The 17,456-nt window shown below is 48.8% G+C and overlaps 1 protein-coding gene across 2 annotated transcripts in view; it reads right to left on the bottom strand.

Moving 5' to 3' along the window:
- TRAM2 (translocation associated membrane protein 2) overlaps positions 1–17,456 on the bottom strand; it is a 76,240-nt gene that overhangs the window by 34,174 nt on the left and 24,610 nt on the right. For both annotated transcript variants that reach the window (XM_079934437.1, XM_079934438.1), the window contains exon 2: positions 2,193–2,256. In XM_079934437.1, the coding sequence (XP_079790563.1) occupies positions 2,193–2,256 (64 nt within the window). The remainder of the gene's footprint in view (positions 1–2,192; positions 2,257–17,456) is intronic.

Genomic DNA, 17,456 nt, shown 5'->3' with positions numbered 1-17,456 from the left:
ATTAGTTAAAACAAACAAATTGAGGGCATGATAGGAACTTGGGGGGACACTCCTGCTCAGAAGCTTTGGCCGCAGCCCTGGAGCTTCACGTGAAGCCTTTGTTTCACGCTACGTGAGAGGGAAGCGTTTAGGATATCACTTGTCTCCCAATTTCTCTGGGAAAGTCTTTTTTCAAACTAAAAAAAAAAAAAAATCAACCCTCTGGTCATGATCTGGCTTTACAAACAGGCCCTTCCTACACTAAAGGCATGTCCCGCTCACATGTACTTCAACTGCCATGGTCCCCAGGACAACACTTCCTCCTGGTAGCTAACAAAGCAGTGCTGGGCTATGATCTCGCATCCCCTCTAAATCCAGGGACTTCCCTGGCGGTCCAGTGGGTTACGACTCCGCGCTTCCACTGCAGGGGGCACGAGTTCGATCCCTGGTCAGGAAACTAGGATCCCACGTGCCACATGGCGTGGCCAAAAAAATTTTTTTTATTTTAAAAATTAATAAAAGGAAATTGACTTTGGTCAGAAATGTAATGAAAATACGAGCACAACCTTTGATAGGTGGCTATCTCTTTATCAATTAATAAACTGGCATTTTGGCATTAAAAAAAGAAGCCTATGCATTTTATATTTACCAAAAAACAGGATTTATGGGTCATAAGAAGATGACCGAGGGTATTTTGGCAATACATATATAAAACCTTTAAAATGTACATACTACTCGACCCAGAAATTCCAGTAATAGAAATTTATCCTAAAAAATAATCATGAATGCAGGAAGTCACAAGAATGTTTACTGTAGCACTATAAAAGCTAGAAATATCCAACAATATGGGATTGAATAAGTAACTGTAGTAATCCCTATTAATAAATACTCTATAGCTTTTCAAAATGTCTTATTGAATGGAAGAATACTGAAGGACATGGTAAAAGGGTTCATCATCTGCTAACAGCAAAAAACTGGTTATGACTCAAGATTCCAAAATGCTAACTGTAGTTTTTGGGTGATGGGGTCATGTGTGATTTTTATCTTCTCATGTTTAGCTGTATTTTAGAAATTTCCTGTGAGAGTCATAAATACACTTTGGAAAATGTTTATTTAAAAATAAACTGCAACCAGTCACAAAAGGACAAATACTATATGATTCCACTTATATGAGGCCCTAGAAGAGTCAAATTTAGAGACAAAGTAGAATGGTCGTTGCCAGCGGGTGGGGGAGGGGAGAGTGGGGGTTATTGTTTACGAGGTAGAGTTCAGTTTTGCAAGATGGAAACAGTTCTAGAGATGGATGGTGGTGATGGCAGCCCAACACGGTGAAGGTACTTCAATGTCACTGTACACTTAGAAATGACTAAGATAGTAAATGGTATGTGTATTTTACCCCAATTTTTTTTTAAACCAAAAAAAACTTAAAGAAAAATTTAAATCCGTAAATCATAAGTACAGCTGGGTCTAGAGGTGTCCTAGTTATTAGGATTTTCAAGAGACAGGAGTAGAGAAGGCTGAATTTGACCTTGGACCACACAGCATCAAACAAGACAGCGTGTGTGCCTGCCAGGCTGGCGTGTGCCTGGGGATGAGCTGGTGTTGCCTAGTCTCCTGACTACGGCGCTGGCCATGGCATTTCCTGTCTCTTCCTTCACGAGTGTGGAGTTCTGTCCCTCTCCTGCCAGCGTCCCTCGCTCTGATTCTAGATGAAGGGCCGAGTTGGCTGTCCCAGAGGGGTGACTTCCCCCAGAGCCTGGCTACAGGGACTGCAGGGGCAGGAGAGTACAGGAAAGACTCCGGCCACGTCCTGCAGAGACCATGGGTTGAGGGATTTGGCCCCAGCGACCTTCAGCTAGCCGCTGGTGGAGCCAGGCCAGGAAAGGAATCTGACCTCCAAGTCCAGACAACTCGCCTGTCCACTGCAGAATGAAGAGGGGAGGGCTGGATTCAGTGAAGAACATTCCACCTTTATTCACCGTGAGGGCACCGGCAATGCCCAGTTCCTGGAGGTGGACCCGAGAACCTCAAGCTTGCAGAGCCTCGGGCTGAGGGCTAGACGTGGCCCGAAGCTGCATCTTCACAGCAACAGGGAGTTGGATGCTGAGTCTAAGTATCTAAAATGATCATACACATACACAGGAAAAGGATGTTTTCCAAGAACTTGGGGGTTACCAGGGCCCGGGAAAGACAGAGACCAGTGCTTTTCTTACCTGCTGTAGGCACGCTAACATTATACTGAGGTAAAATAAATAGGAAGGCAGTCTTGGCGGTGACCTGTGAAATAGAGGGAAAAAGTTCCACGTTAGCTTCTTGTCCACATCAAAAGAAACAAGCAAAGCCTGCTACCAGCCCTCGGGCCACGCCTTTCACATCTCAGACCCACAGGCCTCTCCAATGAAGGGTTTCACCTAGAGCACAAGTTAGCACCATTTGTTTTTTTCCCATTTTCTTGAATGACATCCCTCCCAATACCTGCACTAAAAGCAAAAGAAACAATCCCAAGTCCTGGATGGCATCTAGACTTGTACTCGCTGCAGATGGAATACAACAAGATGTGCTCGGCCGGCCGAGAGCTCACCAGCAAAGGGTGCAAATCTGTCTGCCATTCATTCATTCATTCAAGTGTTTATCAAGTTGGTTCTAAGTCCCCAGCATTGGTGAAGTCAGAAACTAACAGAAGATGAAGGTCACAGCCTTCCAGAGGTTTCCAGAACTTAGGACCTCGCCGAGGTTCCCCAGCACGCTGGCTAACTGCACCGTGGGCGGCAGCCCGCAAAGTTTCTGAGGCCTGAGCCTCAGAAACAGAGAATTCCAGCTGCTAATTTCACATACGCCCTACTGGGGGACAGGACATAACACTCCACTCTGTTGGTCTGTTTATTTCGAAAGCTGCCTTTCAAATCTCGGTTGTGCTGTGGAAGAACTGAGGTTGTCACTTGGTTATTAGTAGGCAGCTCAGTCCTCTTGCAGTTCAGCCTGCAGGGGAGAGACTACAAGGTGCAGGATTCGAAGCTTGGACTCAAGAACCGACTGCCTAGGTTCAGACGCTGCCTCTGCATTTGCCCACCTCGCAACCAGGAGCCGCGGTCTTACACCTGGAGCCTCACTTCCCGTGTCTCTAAAGGCGGGATACTTGTGCTACTCCAGCTGGTCTGGGTGGCGACGGCCCAGCTGTTAGCATTGTTTAAAGCTCCCCAGATGTTTCTGACGTGCAGCTGGGGCTGAGAAGCGCCCCCACACGGTTCTGGAGCAGGTGCGGAGGCCAGGTGAGGGGCGGCCAGACCCCAGGTCTTTTCTGGGAGGCCCCTGGGGACATCTCATCAGTAGCGTTACTGGTTCTCCTCTAAACAAAAAGATGTGAAGGGTGCACTGTGGGTGTGGAGGAAACGCACTGGACTGTGGCAGAAGCAGCAGAGAAATGGTTGGATGATGCCTTCCAGCCCCTCCACCAAACGCTGTACATGCTCAAGGCCACAATCTCTCCTTCAGTTTCATTCAGGAAACACACTCGTCTTTTAAGCTGGTGGGCTGAAGTGGACCTCTGTGGGGTTCTGGCTGAACAGTACCCCTTTGCCCCTTCCCAACATACCAGGACTTCCAGAGGAGACAACTCTCCCCAGCTGTGTGTTGTGAGGGTGTCACTGTGGTGACCACGGCCCTCCCAGGAGGATACAGGGAGCAGACCCTCTCCCCAGCCCATCAGACCCCCTCTCCTGGGCTCTGAATCTTGAGCGGGGATGGAGGAAGAGCTGGTTAGCCCTGAGTGCCTTTCAGAGTTTTCTGCTGGGGTTCCCACAGCCTTGCCCTGGAGCACAGACCCCATCACCTGTATGAACCCCAGACGGCCTCCTGAAGTTGGCCAGAGTCCATTCCTAAGAGACATCAGAATCCCGTGCGTAGAGCACATTCGAACCCCTGGGGGAGCTTCTAGAATCTCGATGCCTGGGCTGCCCCAGCCAATCAACCCTGCCCCTCAGGGGCATCAGGGAGCCGCCAAGCTCTCCAGAGCAGCCCACACGTAGCCCAGCCTGGGAGCCCCTCATGGGAGCCCCACCTTCACCAGTCTCGCAAAGCAGGCCTCTCTGGCCAGTCACTGTCTGTGTCCTCCAGAGAATTCATTTCATTTAATCAACTTATGTTTTAGGTCAGTTTTTATTTTAACTTCAAGAGAAACATACTTTTTAAAAAGTGAAACAATTCAGAAATACGTAAAGTTAAAAACCAAATATTCACTCTACGGTCTTGGTTTTCCTCTCTCCACATGTATGGGGTCAGTTGTCTGAGAGCTTTTCCCATGCATTTCTACACTCGGAATTTATTTCATTTTACTCTGACATTAAAACTTGGATTGTGTTTATGCCACTTGACAAGAGCTACAACTTTCTTTTCTAATTTTTTTTAATTGAAGTATAGTTGATTTACAATGTTGTATTAGTTTCTGGTGTATAGCAAAGTGATTCAGCGATGTACATATACACATATATAAACATATACATACACATATATACTTTTTCAAATTCTTTTCCATTATAGTTTATTACAGGATATTGAATATAGTTACCTGTGCTCTACAGTAGGACCTTGTTGTTTATCTATTTTATACAAAGTAGTTTGTATCAGCTAATCCCAAACTCCTAATATATCCCCTTTGGTAACCATAAATTTGTTTTCTACGTCTGTGAGTCTGTTTCTGTTTTGTAAATAAGTTCACTTGTATATTGTAGATTCCACACATAAGCAATACTATATGGTATTAGTCTTTCTCCTTCTGACTTATTTAGTATAAGAGCTACAACTTATTAAATCTATTTAAATCACTTTCTTAGCTCTGTTAATCTAATGGTTGTTACAGGAACATAAAGACCAAGGCACAAAAATATTCAGAGTACATGAAAGTATTCAGAGTATAGTGACACAGAAAACATGTAGGTCAACCTTTCGCTTACTGATGTCAACGTAGAGATAAGTGGTTATATAATAAAAACTTCCTATACATACTAGTGCTTTTCATTACTGTTTCCCACAGGGCTACCCCTAATGTTTAACACCGAAAAGCTTGGCCAAATAAAACGGGCTCACTGTGAAAGTGTATACAGATGTGTGGACTCTTTTTTTTTTTTGCATCCTTTCTTTTTATTGAAAAAGATTTTAGAAGATGGCAGTTAACAAAGGGCACAAAAAAAAATTACAGGGATATACTAGTGGAAAACATAGACAAGATAAAACTAAGAATGCCACTGGCTTCTTTAATTGGTTAAAAGCACAAAATGCAACAGGCAGAAAGTCTGTTTTAAACAAATTAAAAAGCTGTGTTTCTAGACCTAGAAAACAAACTTATGGTTACCAAAGGGGAAAGCCAGGGAGAGGGGTATAAAAGGAGTTTGGGATTAGCAGATACACACTACTATATATAAAACAGATCAACAACATGGACCTACTGTACAGCACAGGGAACATACTCAATATCTTGTAATAACCTATAATGGAAAAAAATCTGAAAAAGAATATATAGAGAGATATATATATATATGTATAACTGAATCACTTTGCTGTACACCTGAAACACAACATTGTAAATCAACTACACTTCAATTTATAAAAAAGCTATGAGCTTCCCTGGTGGCGCAGTGGTTGAGAATCCGCCTGCCAATGCAGGGGACATGGGTTCAAGCCCTAGTCCGGGAAGATCTCACATGCCGCAGAGCAACTAAGCCCGTGCGCCACAACTACTGAGCCTGCACTCTAGAGCCCTCGAGCCACAGCTACTGAAGCCCGCGCACCTAGAGCCTGTGCTCGGCAACAAGAGAAGCCACCGCACCACACCGCGCACCACAACGAAGTCCCCGCTCGCCACAACTAGAGAAAAGCCCGTGCGCAGCAACAAAGACCACAGCGCAGCTGTGTTGTCTCAATTAGCCCCAAGTCAGATATATAACACCCACAAAAATGGTATGTGAAGTAATGCTGTCCTACACAAGAAGTTGTACCCTGAATTAAGGGGAACAGCTATTGACACAGGAGTTAACACAACAGAGCATCAGCCTGTAACTGCTGGAAGAATCATCCCCCTTTTTTTTAATGAGGACAGCCGTTTGGCATATGGGCTGGACAGATGCCCTTGGCCTGGCCCTGCATACCCAGTCAATTCTTGTTACTCCCAGTCGTTCTGTTCTGGAAGTTACCGTGATCCCAGCGACAAAGGACCCCTGCTCCTAGGAGTTAGGCTCCTAAAGGCCTCTGGTCCATTTCCATCAACCAATCAACATGTAACCTTGGTTTACGTGTGTTCCTGTTGAAAGACGCTGTATGGAACGCAGGCTGTTGAAGTGTGAACAATGAACCTGTGGCTCGCACCTGAAGGAAGCCCTTCTAACACGCTTATGTTCTCCGCCAGGCCCCTCCCGGCCTCCCCATGCTCAGGACCCCGAGGCGGCGGCCCAGCGCCACGCGTGAGGGCCATTTTATAAGCAGCCAAGTCATTGACAAAAGACACAAAGATGCAAGAACGTGGCACTAAACAGACGGCAAAAAGCCACTTGCTCACAGGAGGAGCTGGACCAGGAAGGCAGAGTGTCGCCGGGTTCCCCTTCATCCGGGGACATCTCGTTGGGTGAGCCACACATCTCACTGCCCTGTGCACGTCCACAGATACCGCAAAACCCGGAGATCAGGTTCTGAGGTCACATATACATGTCAGCGAGCAGCCCCAGTGCACACCCAAGAGGCGCGGGAGAGTGAGGGTCAGCTGCCCTGCGGCAAACCCAAAGGCCAACGAGGGCCGAGGCTTTTTTCTTTTTTAACCTTTATTGAGGTGTAATTTACACACCATAAAATTCACCCTTGGTAAGTAGACAGCTTTATGGGGTTTGTCCTTCCTCGTTTTTAAACTCTCCCTTCACTGGAATGTAAGTTCTAAGAAAGTGGGGATCTCACTCATCTTGATTAACTTCAACCCACTGCCTGCAACAGTGCCCAGAAACGGCCCGTGCTCGGCAAGCACTTGATAAATGCAGACATGATTAAGCAGGGGAGCCAGTATTGCACTGTCACCTGACCCTCAGCTTGTCCTCTGCCCTCATTCATTCCCCTGTGCATGTCCCCTCTCTCTCCCTGGGGTCCGTCCCAGTGCTGGGCACGTTGTAGGTCTCTCATAAATGCCTATTTGATGAGCGAATACTGCAAGCAGCTATAATATTTAATAACCGCAGACGAATGCTTAACAAATGCTCTCTGAACATGATTCTAAGAGAATAGGACCTGGGACTCTGACTAAAGCAAAAAGTTTGAGATTCCAGCATTTTTCCATCCCTACGCCCCTCATCGTAGCAGGTGAAACCATTCCAAACCGTGCAACCTTCTTTCAGGCAGCTGTGCTCACTCCCATGTTACACGTCTCATTAAGATAATGTCCATTTCCCTGTTTTATCGATGAAGAGGCTAGACCTGGGGTAAAGAGAGGTCCCCTCCCCAGCAGGACCTCACAACTTTACAAACAGAAAAGACAACATTCAATTTGATTTTTTAAAACTGTGTTCCAAAAACAAATTTCGGAGACACACAACACGGCACATAAAATAGAACGGTGACCTAAAACAGAAGCAGGAGAGGACAACCAGAAATACATATTGAAGGCAAAGGAGCCGGAATGAGGCTGATCCACAAAACCTCATTCCAGAAAGTCCAACTTGTTGGCTAAAGGTCCCCAGAAATTTGGCCCTAAGCTTTCTCGAAGCCATCAGGAGGCAGCAGGGATCAGCTCCTGGATTCACCTCGCCCATTAATAAGAAAATAAGAAAGACTGCCCTAAAAAAGCAACTCTACCTTTCCAGCACAAACACCATTCTCTGTGCTTTAAAAGGTCCTCTGGCACCCCGAAACTTCACTCCCAACTCTTCCCAACCTCAGACCAGGGACGAAACGGCCAACAAGCCCCCCTCTGCCAGCGCTGGCTGGGTTTGTGTAACACAGAGGGCTGAGAAACAGGAGCCCATTAAAAATGTCATTCCAATTATTTCCCATACCTCTAAGGCTATTGATGGAAACATTATTGAGTTTAATAGCATTTTAAATGCCTGGATCAGTGGGTGAAAGGTTAAAAGTGGAAACATGCTAATACACTAATGCAAAGGAGAACACTAAATTATGCAGCAGGGCCACCACACACGCACACACACACACACAGAGGAAGCCTCACTGAACTTTTAACTCAAACAGGGCATCAAGCACAAAGGCAGTGACACCGAGCATGCTGTGTAGCCATAACAAAACCAAAACCGTTCCACATGCCATGTTCTATTAGGGGCACATGAATCTGAGCTCTCAGCTGCAGCTAGACCAAGGATGCCAGAAGAGCACAGTGGACTTGGACTCCAGTCCCAGTTCTGCTGGGGCGGCAGCTGGGAGACCTCAGGCAAGGCATTTTACCTCTCTGGACCCCAGTCTTCTCATCCATGAACAACAAAAATAATGGCCGTGAATGTTATCAAGGGTTTACTCAGTGCCACGCACGTTTCTAAGTGCTTTACAGAAATTACTTCTGAGGCGGTTCTCACAACCACCCTAGAGGCAGACACTCGTAACATTCCCATTTTACAGATAAGCATAGAAAGGAGCAGGTGGTCAGAATGGATGTCCTTAAAGGTCCTCTCCACCTTCAGCTCCAAAAGGCTATCATTTCCTGGTTCCACTCCCTGTCAATGCCAAAAACACAGCCTCACGCTGACAGCCTGCTGAGAGGTCTTCCCACAAGTTTAAAATATATTCCTGCTTCTGCAGGCTGTGAAGATGAGGCCCAGGTGTCATCTGTATACAACAGCGAGAAAACAAGGCCTCTCAAGTCAACCTGCCAGCCCGCAAGCCCAGATACCGGGCACACCTGGGCTTCCCAATACCCCAATCTGCCCTTTTACACTGCAAGCTGATATCTGGGCACCAAAGATAAGAAAGGAAAGATGTCATGAAGGCAGTCTCATGGTTTTCCTGGTAAGCAGTATTTGACCTTTGGTTTGGTTTATTGTTTATTTCTTGGCCACATTCACGCACTGGTCCTTGCAAGGGGCTGCGCTGCAAGACGAGCCACCAAGGACAGGAGCGGGGAGGAGGACCCCTGTTCAAGGCAGCCCTTCTCCACACTGCTCGGCGCCACGAACAACGCCTCTCTCACCCCAGGGCTGAAACACAGTCCAAGTGGCTGACCCGGAACCCCTCTGACTGAGAGATGCTCATGCTCTGGTCCTCAGGGGCACAAGTAGAGCCAAGTGACCTGTCCCCCTCTCCCGGCCCAGCCTGCTCTCAGGAAGCCAAACGACCCCCACGCAGAATTTCCCAAAATTGATTTTGCATCTTTCTGCCCAGGCGGTGGATAGAAAAATTTCAGTCAGACAGGAGAACATTTAAAAGTCATGCCTCTCAGGTTTCCCTGGTGGCGCAGTGGTTGGGAGTCCGCCTGCTGATGCAGGGGATGCGGGTTCGTGCCCCGGTCTGGGAGGATCCCACGTGCCGCAGAGCAGCTGGGCCCGTGAGCCATGGTCGCTGGGCCTGCGCGTCCGGAGCCTGTGCTCCGCAACAGGAGAGGCCACAACAGCGAGAGGCCCGCGTACCGCAAAAAAAAAAAAAAAAAAAAAAAAGTCATGCCTCTCACAGGTATAGAGAACAAACTAGTGATTACGAGCAGGGAGAAGGAAGGGGGGAGGGGCAACACAGGAGTAGGGGATTAAGAGGTACAAACTATTATGTATAAAATAAGCTACAAGGATATATTGTACCACATGGGGAATACAGCCAATATTTTATAATAACTATAAATCGAGTATAACCTTTAAAAATTGTGAATCACTATACTGTACACCTGTAACATAATATTGTACACCAACTATACTTCAATTTTAAAAAACTGCAAAAAAAGAAAAAAAGATTAAAAAAATAAATAAAAGTCATGCCCGATTGACGAGGAAGGGTTTTTTTGGCTTGTTTTTTCTTTTTTCTTTTTAATAAAAGAGTCTTTTAGCCCTTCTCTCCTGAAGTATTGGCTTTATGAGTTGGGCTGGTCACCTGCACACACCTTTTTAGGGCCAGTACTTGAGGTATGAGGTTTGCAGCCCCACTGTCACTCAATAAAAGGCAGATACAGCTGAGACAAAGATGCTTTGCATGCTTGCTTTCTGAAATTTTCCGTCTGGATGACCAGGGGCTGGCGGGGAGGGCCGAGTGCCTGCAGCCAGGGGCAGGATGCTGACAGGACCTTCTGGGTGGCTTTTAGCAACGTTTGGAGATTCAGTTTTCTCACTTGAAAAACTGCCTTAATGTAAGAACTAGGCAAAGCTACCCAAACACACAAAACAGATTCTCTACAAGCCTGCGTTCACCAGGCTGAGAAGACTCCCTATTAACGGTCACGACTGCAGTTTTGTATCGGATTAAAAAACGACACTGTATATTTATGAGAAAAACCTGTATCATCGGAGCAGCTGCAATGCAAGGATAGTGCTTGCTTTAGGACATTCATTGGTTCCAAGGTCTAAACTTTATTTTGGGATCAAGAGGAATTTAGAAAGGGTCACTTATAGAGTTTTAAAAATCTCTGAAGTTGAGATTTTTTTTTTTTTTTTTTTTGGCCTCGCCATGGGATCTTAGTTCCCCACCAGGGATCGAACCTGGGCCCTCAGCAGTGAAAGCACCGAGTCCTATTGAACTTGACCTACTATGTGCCTTACCGATAGCCTTAGATAAAATACCTACATTCCATGTAATAAATATACTTCTTCTCTGGAGGCCTTAAGATATATACACTCTCATCTGCTCCCTCAAAAAAGAGCCCTGGGTCAATATTTCAAATACTCTTACTTGATTATATATTTCACCCCCAACCCCAGGAGCTTTCCGCTTGTTTGGGTGGGTCAGCATATACTCATAAACCATTCCTCACAGAAGCTAAAACCTAAAGAAAAATAAAGAAGCGCTTGGTCATTAGAATTTTTAAAATAACAACAAAATAAGGAAGTGTTCACACAAAGTAACTTTTTAGAATGTCAGTGTTCTTAAAATGTGCTTCTCTTGCACCACATAGCAGAGTTCAGATTCTTTGTGGCTATTCCTAAAACACCCACATGGGTCAGGACAAAATATCTTTACCTTTTGGGCAAAAGCCACCTGTTCAGATGCAATATGATCTTTAAAATAAATTTAAAATCAACAAAGAAAAAAGAGAGTTTTGGAGTGTAGAATTTTAGGCTCCGAGTGATTTTTGGAGGGCTCCAATTAAGTAACATTTTAGATTTCATTGCAGAAAAGGAACCACGGCACCAATACATCACAGGTTGTCTGAGTTTCAGTTTCTAAAGAAGCTTTAACTCCATCAGCACAAAGAGCGGGGGGGGGGGGGGGGGGGGGGGGCGGTGGCAATTCTAACCAGCACAGGTGTGTCTGCAACGGCCAGGCACTCATCATTGGCAACTGTCAAGGGAGGCTGCCCGGCATGGGGGAAGCGAAAGGATTATCCAGGAGCTCTGAAGAGCCAGGTAGCTGGACCAGGCAGGGCCCAGGTGGATTTGCCTTCATTTGCTTATTTACAACTTAGGAGGAAAAGAGCAGGCAGACAGTGACCAACGGCCACCGTGTTTAATTATTCTCCACCGTCTGGAAAGTTTCCTACTCAGAACATCAGCACGTCCATCCCCAAGTTCTAACGGAAGAGCCAGGCGTGGGGAGCGGCGCTTGCTAGAAAAACGAACTTGAGACAGCAAAGAAGCGTCTCCAGGGGCCACCAACCAGGCCCGTCAGCGGGGCAGAGGCTGATTCCCACGGGAACCCTCAGATTCCTCTCTGGCTTGTGTCGGGCACAGGAAGGGAGGGCCCTGACCCAGGCTGTCCACCTCTGCCCACGCTCAAACTGAGCAAACTACGGCAAATAAGCGAGTTTCTACAATACGCCATTCCTCTGGCGTTGAGGATGTGTGATCTCTGCCGTCCCGTATCTGCACACCCCTACCCCACCGAGGGGTGAGGGATTAGGTGACGGGCCCCAGCAACCGCCTCTGTGGTGCCACCTCACACCAGCCTTACCTTCCACCCTCGCAGGAAACTGAGGCCAGGCTGGGAGCTCTGCTCTGCGCATCCTAATTCTGAACTGCCTCTTTCCCACTCTCGCGGGACGTGCCTTATAACCCCGCCCTGGGCGGGCATCCAGACTATTCTGTGTGAGTCTACAAAGACCCCCTGCAGGAGAGCACCTGAGAGAACTTAACGGATGATGATTCGATTCAGGTGAATTCAATCAAGGCCATCAAGGTGAATAAGAAACACCCAGCACTCAAACAGCCCTGTTTGTCAGCCAATAATATTCACAAGGGGATGCCCCAAATCGTCTTCAAAGTGGAGAAGGAAAATAACAACATAAAAGGCAAGAGTTCCCAGAAAAATGTGCTACAGATAAACAGAAAATACAAATGGAACCCCAAAGGCACTGCTTGAGGTAAACACTACCCACACTTCGCCGCAAGAGTCCCTCCACACCCCTCAACTGAATGAATAAAGCCCAGGCAAACGCTGATATCTAGGTTACATGCTGTATTCTAAGATACTCTCTCTCTCACACTCACACACATACGCACACTCAGATAAAGCTATATATGTTAGTACAAAATCTCATTTTACTAACTGAAAGTGGTATTTTAAATGACAGCTAAAAATGCGTGGTGTTTCTTCTCTGCCCCGGAGGCCAGCCTCCATCACAGCCTCTCAGCACCCCAGGAGGCTGCCTGTGACCTCACACAGGTGAAGGCAGCCCAGGAAGAAAGCCACACCGCAGAGGGAGAGGCTGGACCGAGTCTGAACTCACAGTGGGTCCTCAGAGGTTGACGGGAGGCTGCAGGCACCCTCATCCGACGCTCGGTGTGCAACGCCCCGCCCGCACCTGCTGGTGAAGCCAGGCCTTGGAGCAAGAGTTAGGGGCCAGGTGTGCCCCACTCTATTCCAGGGGAACACAAGAAGGAACAGGAACCGCCAGGGCCACCAGTGACCTTAAGCTTTGGCCGAGAAGCACAGATGATCTCCTTGCAAGACAACCACACAGCAAGAGGCAGGAGGGGAGGACGCAGCACACAGGCACACGCAAGGGGGCGGGGGACTCCTCCCTGCCGAGGCCTGGGAGGGGGGACAGCTCTTCAGCCACTGCTCTGCACCCACACCCTATGGTAGGAACCAAGGCCACGGCCTGCAGAGGGGAACCACCCTGGGTACTGTTTCGCCGCCTCCCTGACTGAGAAAGACCACAGATCTGCCTTCCTAAAATACCACAGGCCCCGCTCCAGAGTCCTCCATGACTCCCTGGTGCCTACAAAGGAATCAGGACCCCTGCCTGGATCCCAGGACTCCACAGCTACCCCACCTCAGCTTTCTAAGCTTTGCCCCTTCAACTCCCAGACACAGGAATGCCCCCGCCCCAAACGCCAACCCAGGCAGGAAAGGCACTACCCAAATTTGGAGCCCAGCCAGACAAATCAGTATGGAAAAGCTCATTTGCAACACAACATGGTCATTATTAGAGGGTACCTTACAGCAGCTTGGGAGACCAGAGGGGGGTCCCACCTGCCGTGGAGCACTTCAGCCAGGAGGTTCTGCCCAATCTGTATCCTAAAGGGATGGACAGGCTGAAAGAAGGCAGGAAGGGGCTGCGTGCAGGCAGGCAGAGAAGCAGAAGAAACAGGACTCCGGGGAGATGGTCTGTGTGAGGAAGGTGATGAGGCGGGAAGGCTGGCAAGAACCAGGTCCTGTGAAGGGCCCTTTATGGCAAGTATAAAAACTGGGCTTTATCCGACTTGCAGGGGGCTTTAAGCAAGGCATAGCACGATGAGGTCTCCACTGCAGAGAGCTCGTGCCGCTCCGGGCGCAGAGGACGGGCTGGGGAAGCGTGGGAGCAGGAAGCCAGTAGGAAGGAAGGATAACACAGGCCTGCATGAAGGTGACGGCCACACACACAGGCGGCGTGGGGTCGTTCTCCGAGGGCTCGACGGCACAGTAAGTTCAGGCGGGGAGTAGCCAGGAGCAGTGCTCTCGTCTTGCTCAGGAAACGGTCGTAGAAACCTATAGCGTCAGTGAGACGTGCTTGGCGTTAGGATGGCTATTCCGAACCTTGCGCGTGGTGGGATCATCAACTGAGAGGGAAAACAGCTGTGGTCCAGGGCTGGGAGGGGGAGGGGAGGGAGGGAGTGGGCCGAGGAGGACCAGTCACAGAGGCAGGAGGAAGCAGAAGGGGCCCAGCAGCCAGGGCAGGAGAGCGGCGGAAGGAGTCCGGGCTCCGGGAGGACCAGTCAGCCTGGCGCTGAGATGCCTGCTGCAGGCGGCAGGGGTCTTAATTTTTTTTTTTTTTCCTGATGGATCCAGAGCAGCTGGAACAGCGAAAGCCCAATAAATATTTGTGGAATGAAAGAGTACATGAAGAGTCTATCCGATCTGGGGATGGGAAGGTCATCAGGGACCTTGCTGAGTAAATGTTGCAGAGAAGGAGGGGGCAGAAGCTGGTGCACGGGGTGAGTGTGAAGGGGAGAGAGAAGGGGAAATGAGCCTGCACCGCCTGTTCCAGCGGTCGGGAGGTCAGGGAGGGATGCAAGAACTCGAACCTCCGTGTGGTGAGGAGAGAGACCACTGGAGGAAAAGGGACTGGATATGCAGGAAACGGGAGAGCTGCAAGGAATACATCTACTCAAGGGGGCTCTCTTCAGGGAATGAGCTCCAGGACCACAGGAGAGGGATGGCTGAGGGGAACACCGGCCCTGGGCAGCTCCCCCCTCAGGCCCCGCCCCCTCTGAAGTTCTGACACTTGTCTAGATCCAGAGCAGAGGCTCCACCAGCACGCCTTGAAGTGATGTAATTCAGAGGGGGAAACAGGAAGTCAAAGGGCTGTGGAGCACGTGGTGGGAGAGGCAAAACCAAAACTAACACCTCCTCCCCGTCCGGCGCTACAGGGCTGGGCACCATCTCTGTCTCGTCAATCGCTTCCTCTGCCCCTCTCCGAGGCCATCGCTTCACCTTCAGTCATGGCCCGAGAGGGAGAGGCAGGGCCACCTGGATGGACTCACAGGACGATGGCTGTTCCGCGGGTTCCGGGGGGATCGTGAGGGTGCTGGCCACAGGAGGCCTCCGGCTTCCCATCCCTCCGTCAGCCTTCACCATCTCTAGCCGGGCAAACGGGGTTCGGAATCAGAGCCCTCAGACACGCAGATAAGCATCTGGCCGCGGGCCAGGGTCCTCGTTCTGAGGCCTGCAGTGCCTGTCACTACTGCCACGGAGGGGACTCCTGGGGCCTTCTCCTGGATCTGCCAGTGGTCCCACCGGGGTTTCTAACGGATGTGTCCAGGAAAGCATTAGAAGTGCGCGTGTACGCGCGCACACGTGTGCACGCAAAGCAGGCTGGTAAGACTTTCACACCCCAGAAACGTACCTTTGGTTAGAACTGAAGAATTAAAAATTAAAGAATTTTAAAAACTTTTAAAAATGTAAAAGCAACCCGTCAATCACAGAATATTTACTGCATGCATGCCCTGGGCAAGGCACAATGCCACTGGAGATGAAAAACATTCTAAGACCCACTTCCTTCCCTCAAAGGCTCAGAGACCAAAATCAGAAGCGAAGCTGTCCATCTAGCGCAACTCCTCAATTTCAGAGGTGACAAAACTGACCGCCCTTTATTGAACATTTACTGCAAGTTGGACCAGGTTGAGGCATTTTATGTGATTACCTCAACAAGTCTGTAAGGAACAACATTGAATGTGTGAGATCTCATTAAAGGTTGGGCCCTGTGCTAAACACCAAACAGCTTCACCTCATTTCACCTCCAGCTCTAAGAGAAACTACTACTGCTGCCATCACCGCCACTACTACCACTGCTATTTACCGTGCTCCTACTACGTGCCAGGAATCACTGTGAACACTTAACAGAAACTCTCTCATTTAATCCTCCCAGAAGCCCTATTATACAGAACAATCAAAGCTCAAAAAGCTTAGGAAGCTTGCCCAAAGGCACACAGCTAATACGCCCCAGAAGTGGGACTGGAACCCAAGGTTCACCGGACTGCGACCTGTGGACTCCTAACCACGTGCACCCCTGAACAGTGGGCCTGAGAACTAATGATGGAGACTTTGCCGAGTGAAGAATTATTTGTAAGACAACAAGAAAAGATGTCATGAATCGGGACATGAATAGACAAAGGACAAGTCGGGGCTCTTTCACTTTCCCAAGGCAGAGACCATGGCTTCATTCATCTCTGCACCCCTAGGGTCCTTGGCACAAAGGAGGGTCTCAGTAAATATCAGTAAGTGCTCTGGGTATGGAGATCTATGGATCTCCTCAGGAAAGACTTCTGGGACGGGGTGAGCTGAGCCAGGAAGATGTACAAGACTGTGGTAGAGGGGAGGGGGGAGGGTGAGAAGAATCACGATTGTGCTGGGAAAGTGCGGGAGGCCTCCACATAGAACCAGCTGGCTTAGTGCGTCATGGCGGCTTTGGGGGGCCATCTACTGCATGGGCCAACTTCAGAACAGCTGAGATCCCCTTGTGTTTCAAACAAGCTAGTCTAAACCGGGAAGCGGAAAGGAAATCTGGCCCTCAGACCCCTTGGAGCTTGCATGCATCCATTCATTCTAAAAGCTACCGGGCTCCAAAGTCAACTTTTTGCCTACTGAGTTCATCAATGGGATGCTGTCCATTCCAGCATCGTGGGCATTTCAACATCTTGCTTCCCCAAATAGCCAAGCCCAGATGAAAAAACAACTGCTTCCTTCAATTAGGGAGGCAACCCTGTCACATAAAAACTCAAACTCCATTTCCAGCCACAACACTCTACAGGCTGTCCCGCATTTCATAATTTACCAATTAAATTTATCAGTTACCTGAGGGTCTAGTGAGTCTGAGCTCCTCCACTTGAAACTGTCAGGGAAGTAATTTCCCAATGGATACAGATATTCCAAGACTAGTGGTAATCGGACACATGATCAGAATCCTATTAGAATCCCTGGAACCTCCTCTTGGTCCCAGAGGGCCGGAGCACAGAGCACTCACTGGCCGAGAAGGAAATGGGTTTAAGGGGTACTTGAGTATTGTCTGAACTGGGGCAAAAGAGGGATGCGGAAGCATTTGACGCGCTGCCACTTTTCAGAAGCCAGGACAATTCTGGTCTCACCAGAGATCAGGGTAATAAGTAGCTTAAAGTAAACACGTTACATGGTTTGGCTTATTGCAATTAGGAAACATCTGCCCCAAAGGGCTGTTGTCAGCGTTTGCAGTACTTCAGGAGCACCGGTCTCGCTTCGCCCCAACCCACCCCGTTTCTGACTGCCCGTGGGCATAAAGGAGGCAGGACTCAAACAGGAGATGGAAGAGAATCGGCAACTGCTACTGGGCTGCATGAGTCTCCATCCTGGCCCGGGGCCCAGAGCAGAGGGCGGATGACCTTTATGGAGTGCAGCAATGGGCTTCCTGG

Source organism: Stenella coeruleoalba (assembly GCF_951394435.1).
Source record: "Stenella coeruleoalba genome assembly, chromosome: 10".
NCBI classification, from domain to species: Eukaryota; Metazoa; Chordata; class Mammalia; order Artiodactyla; family Delphinidae; genus Stenella; species Stenella coeruleoalba.
Note: the sequence above shows the minus strand (reverse complement) of the source record. Positions and strands in the feature narration are given on the sequence as shown.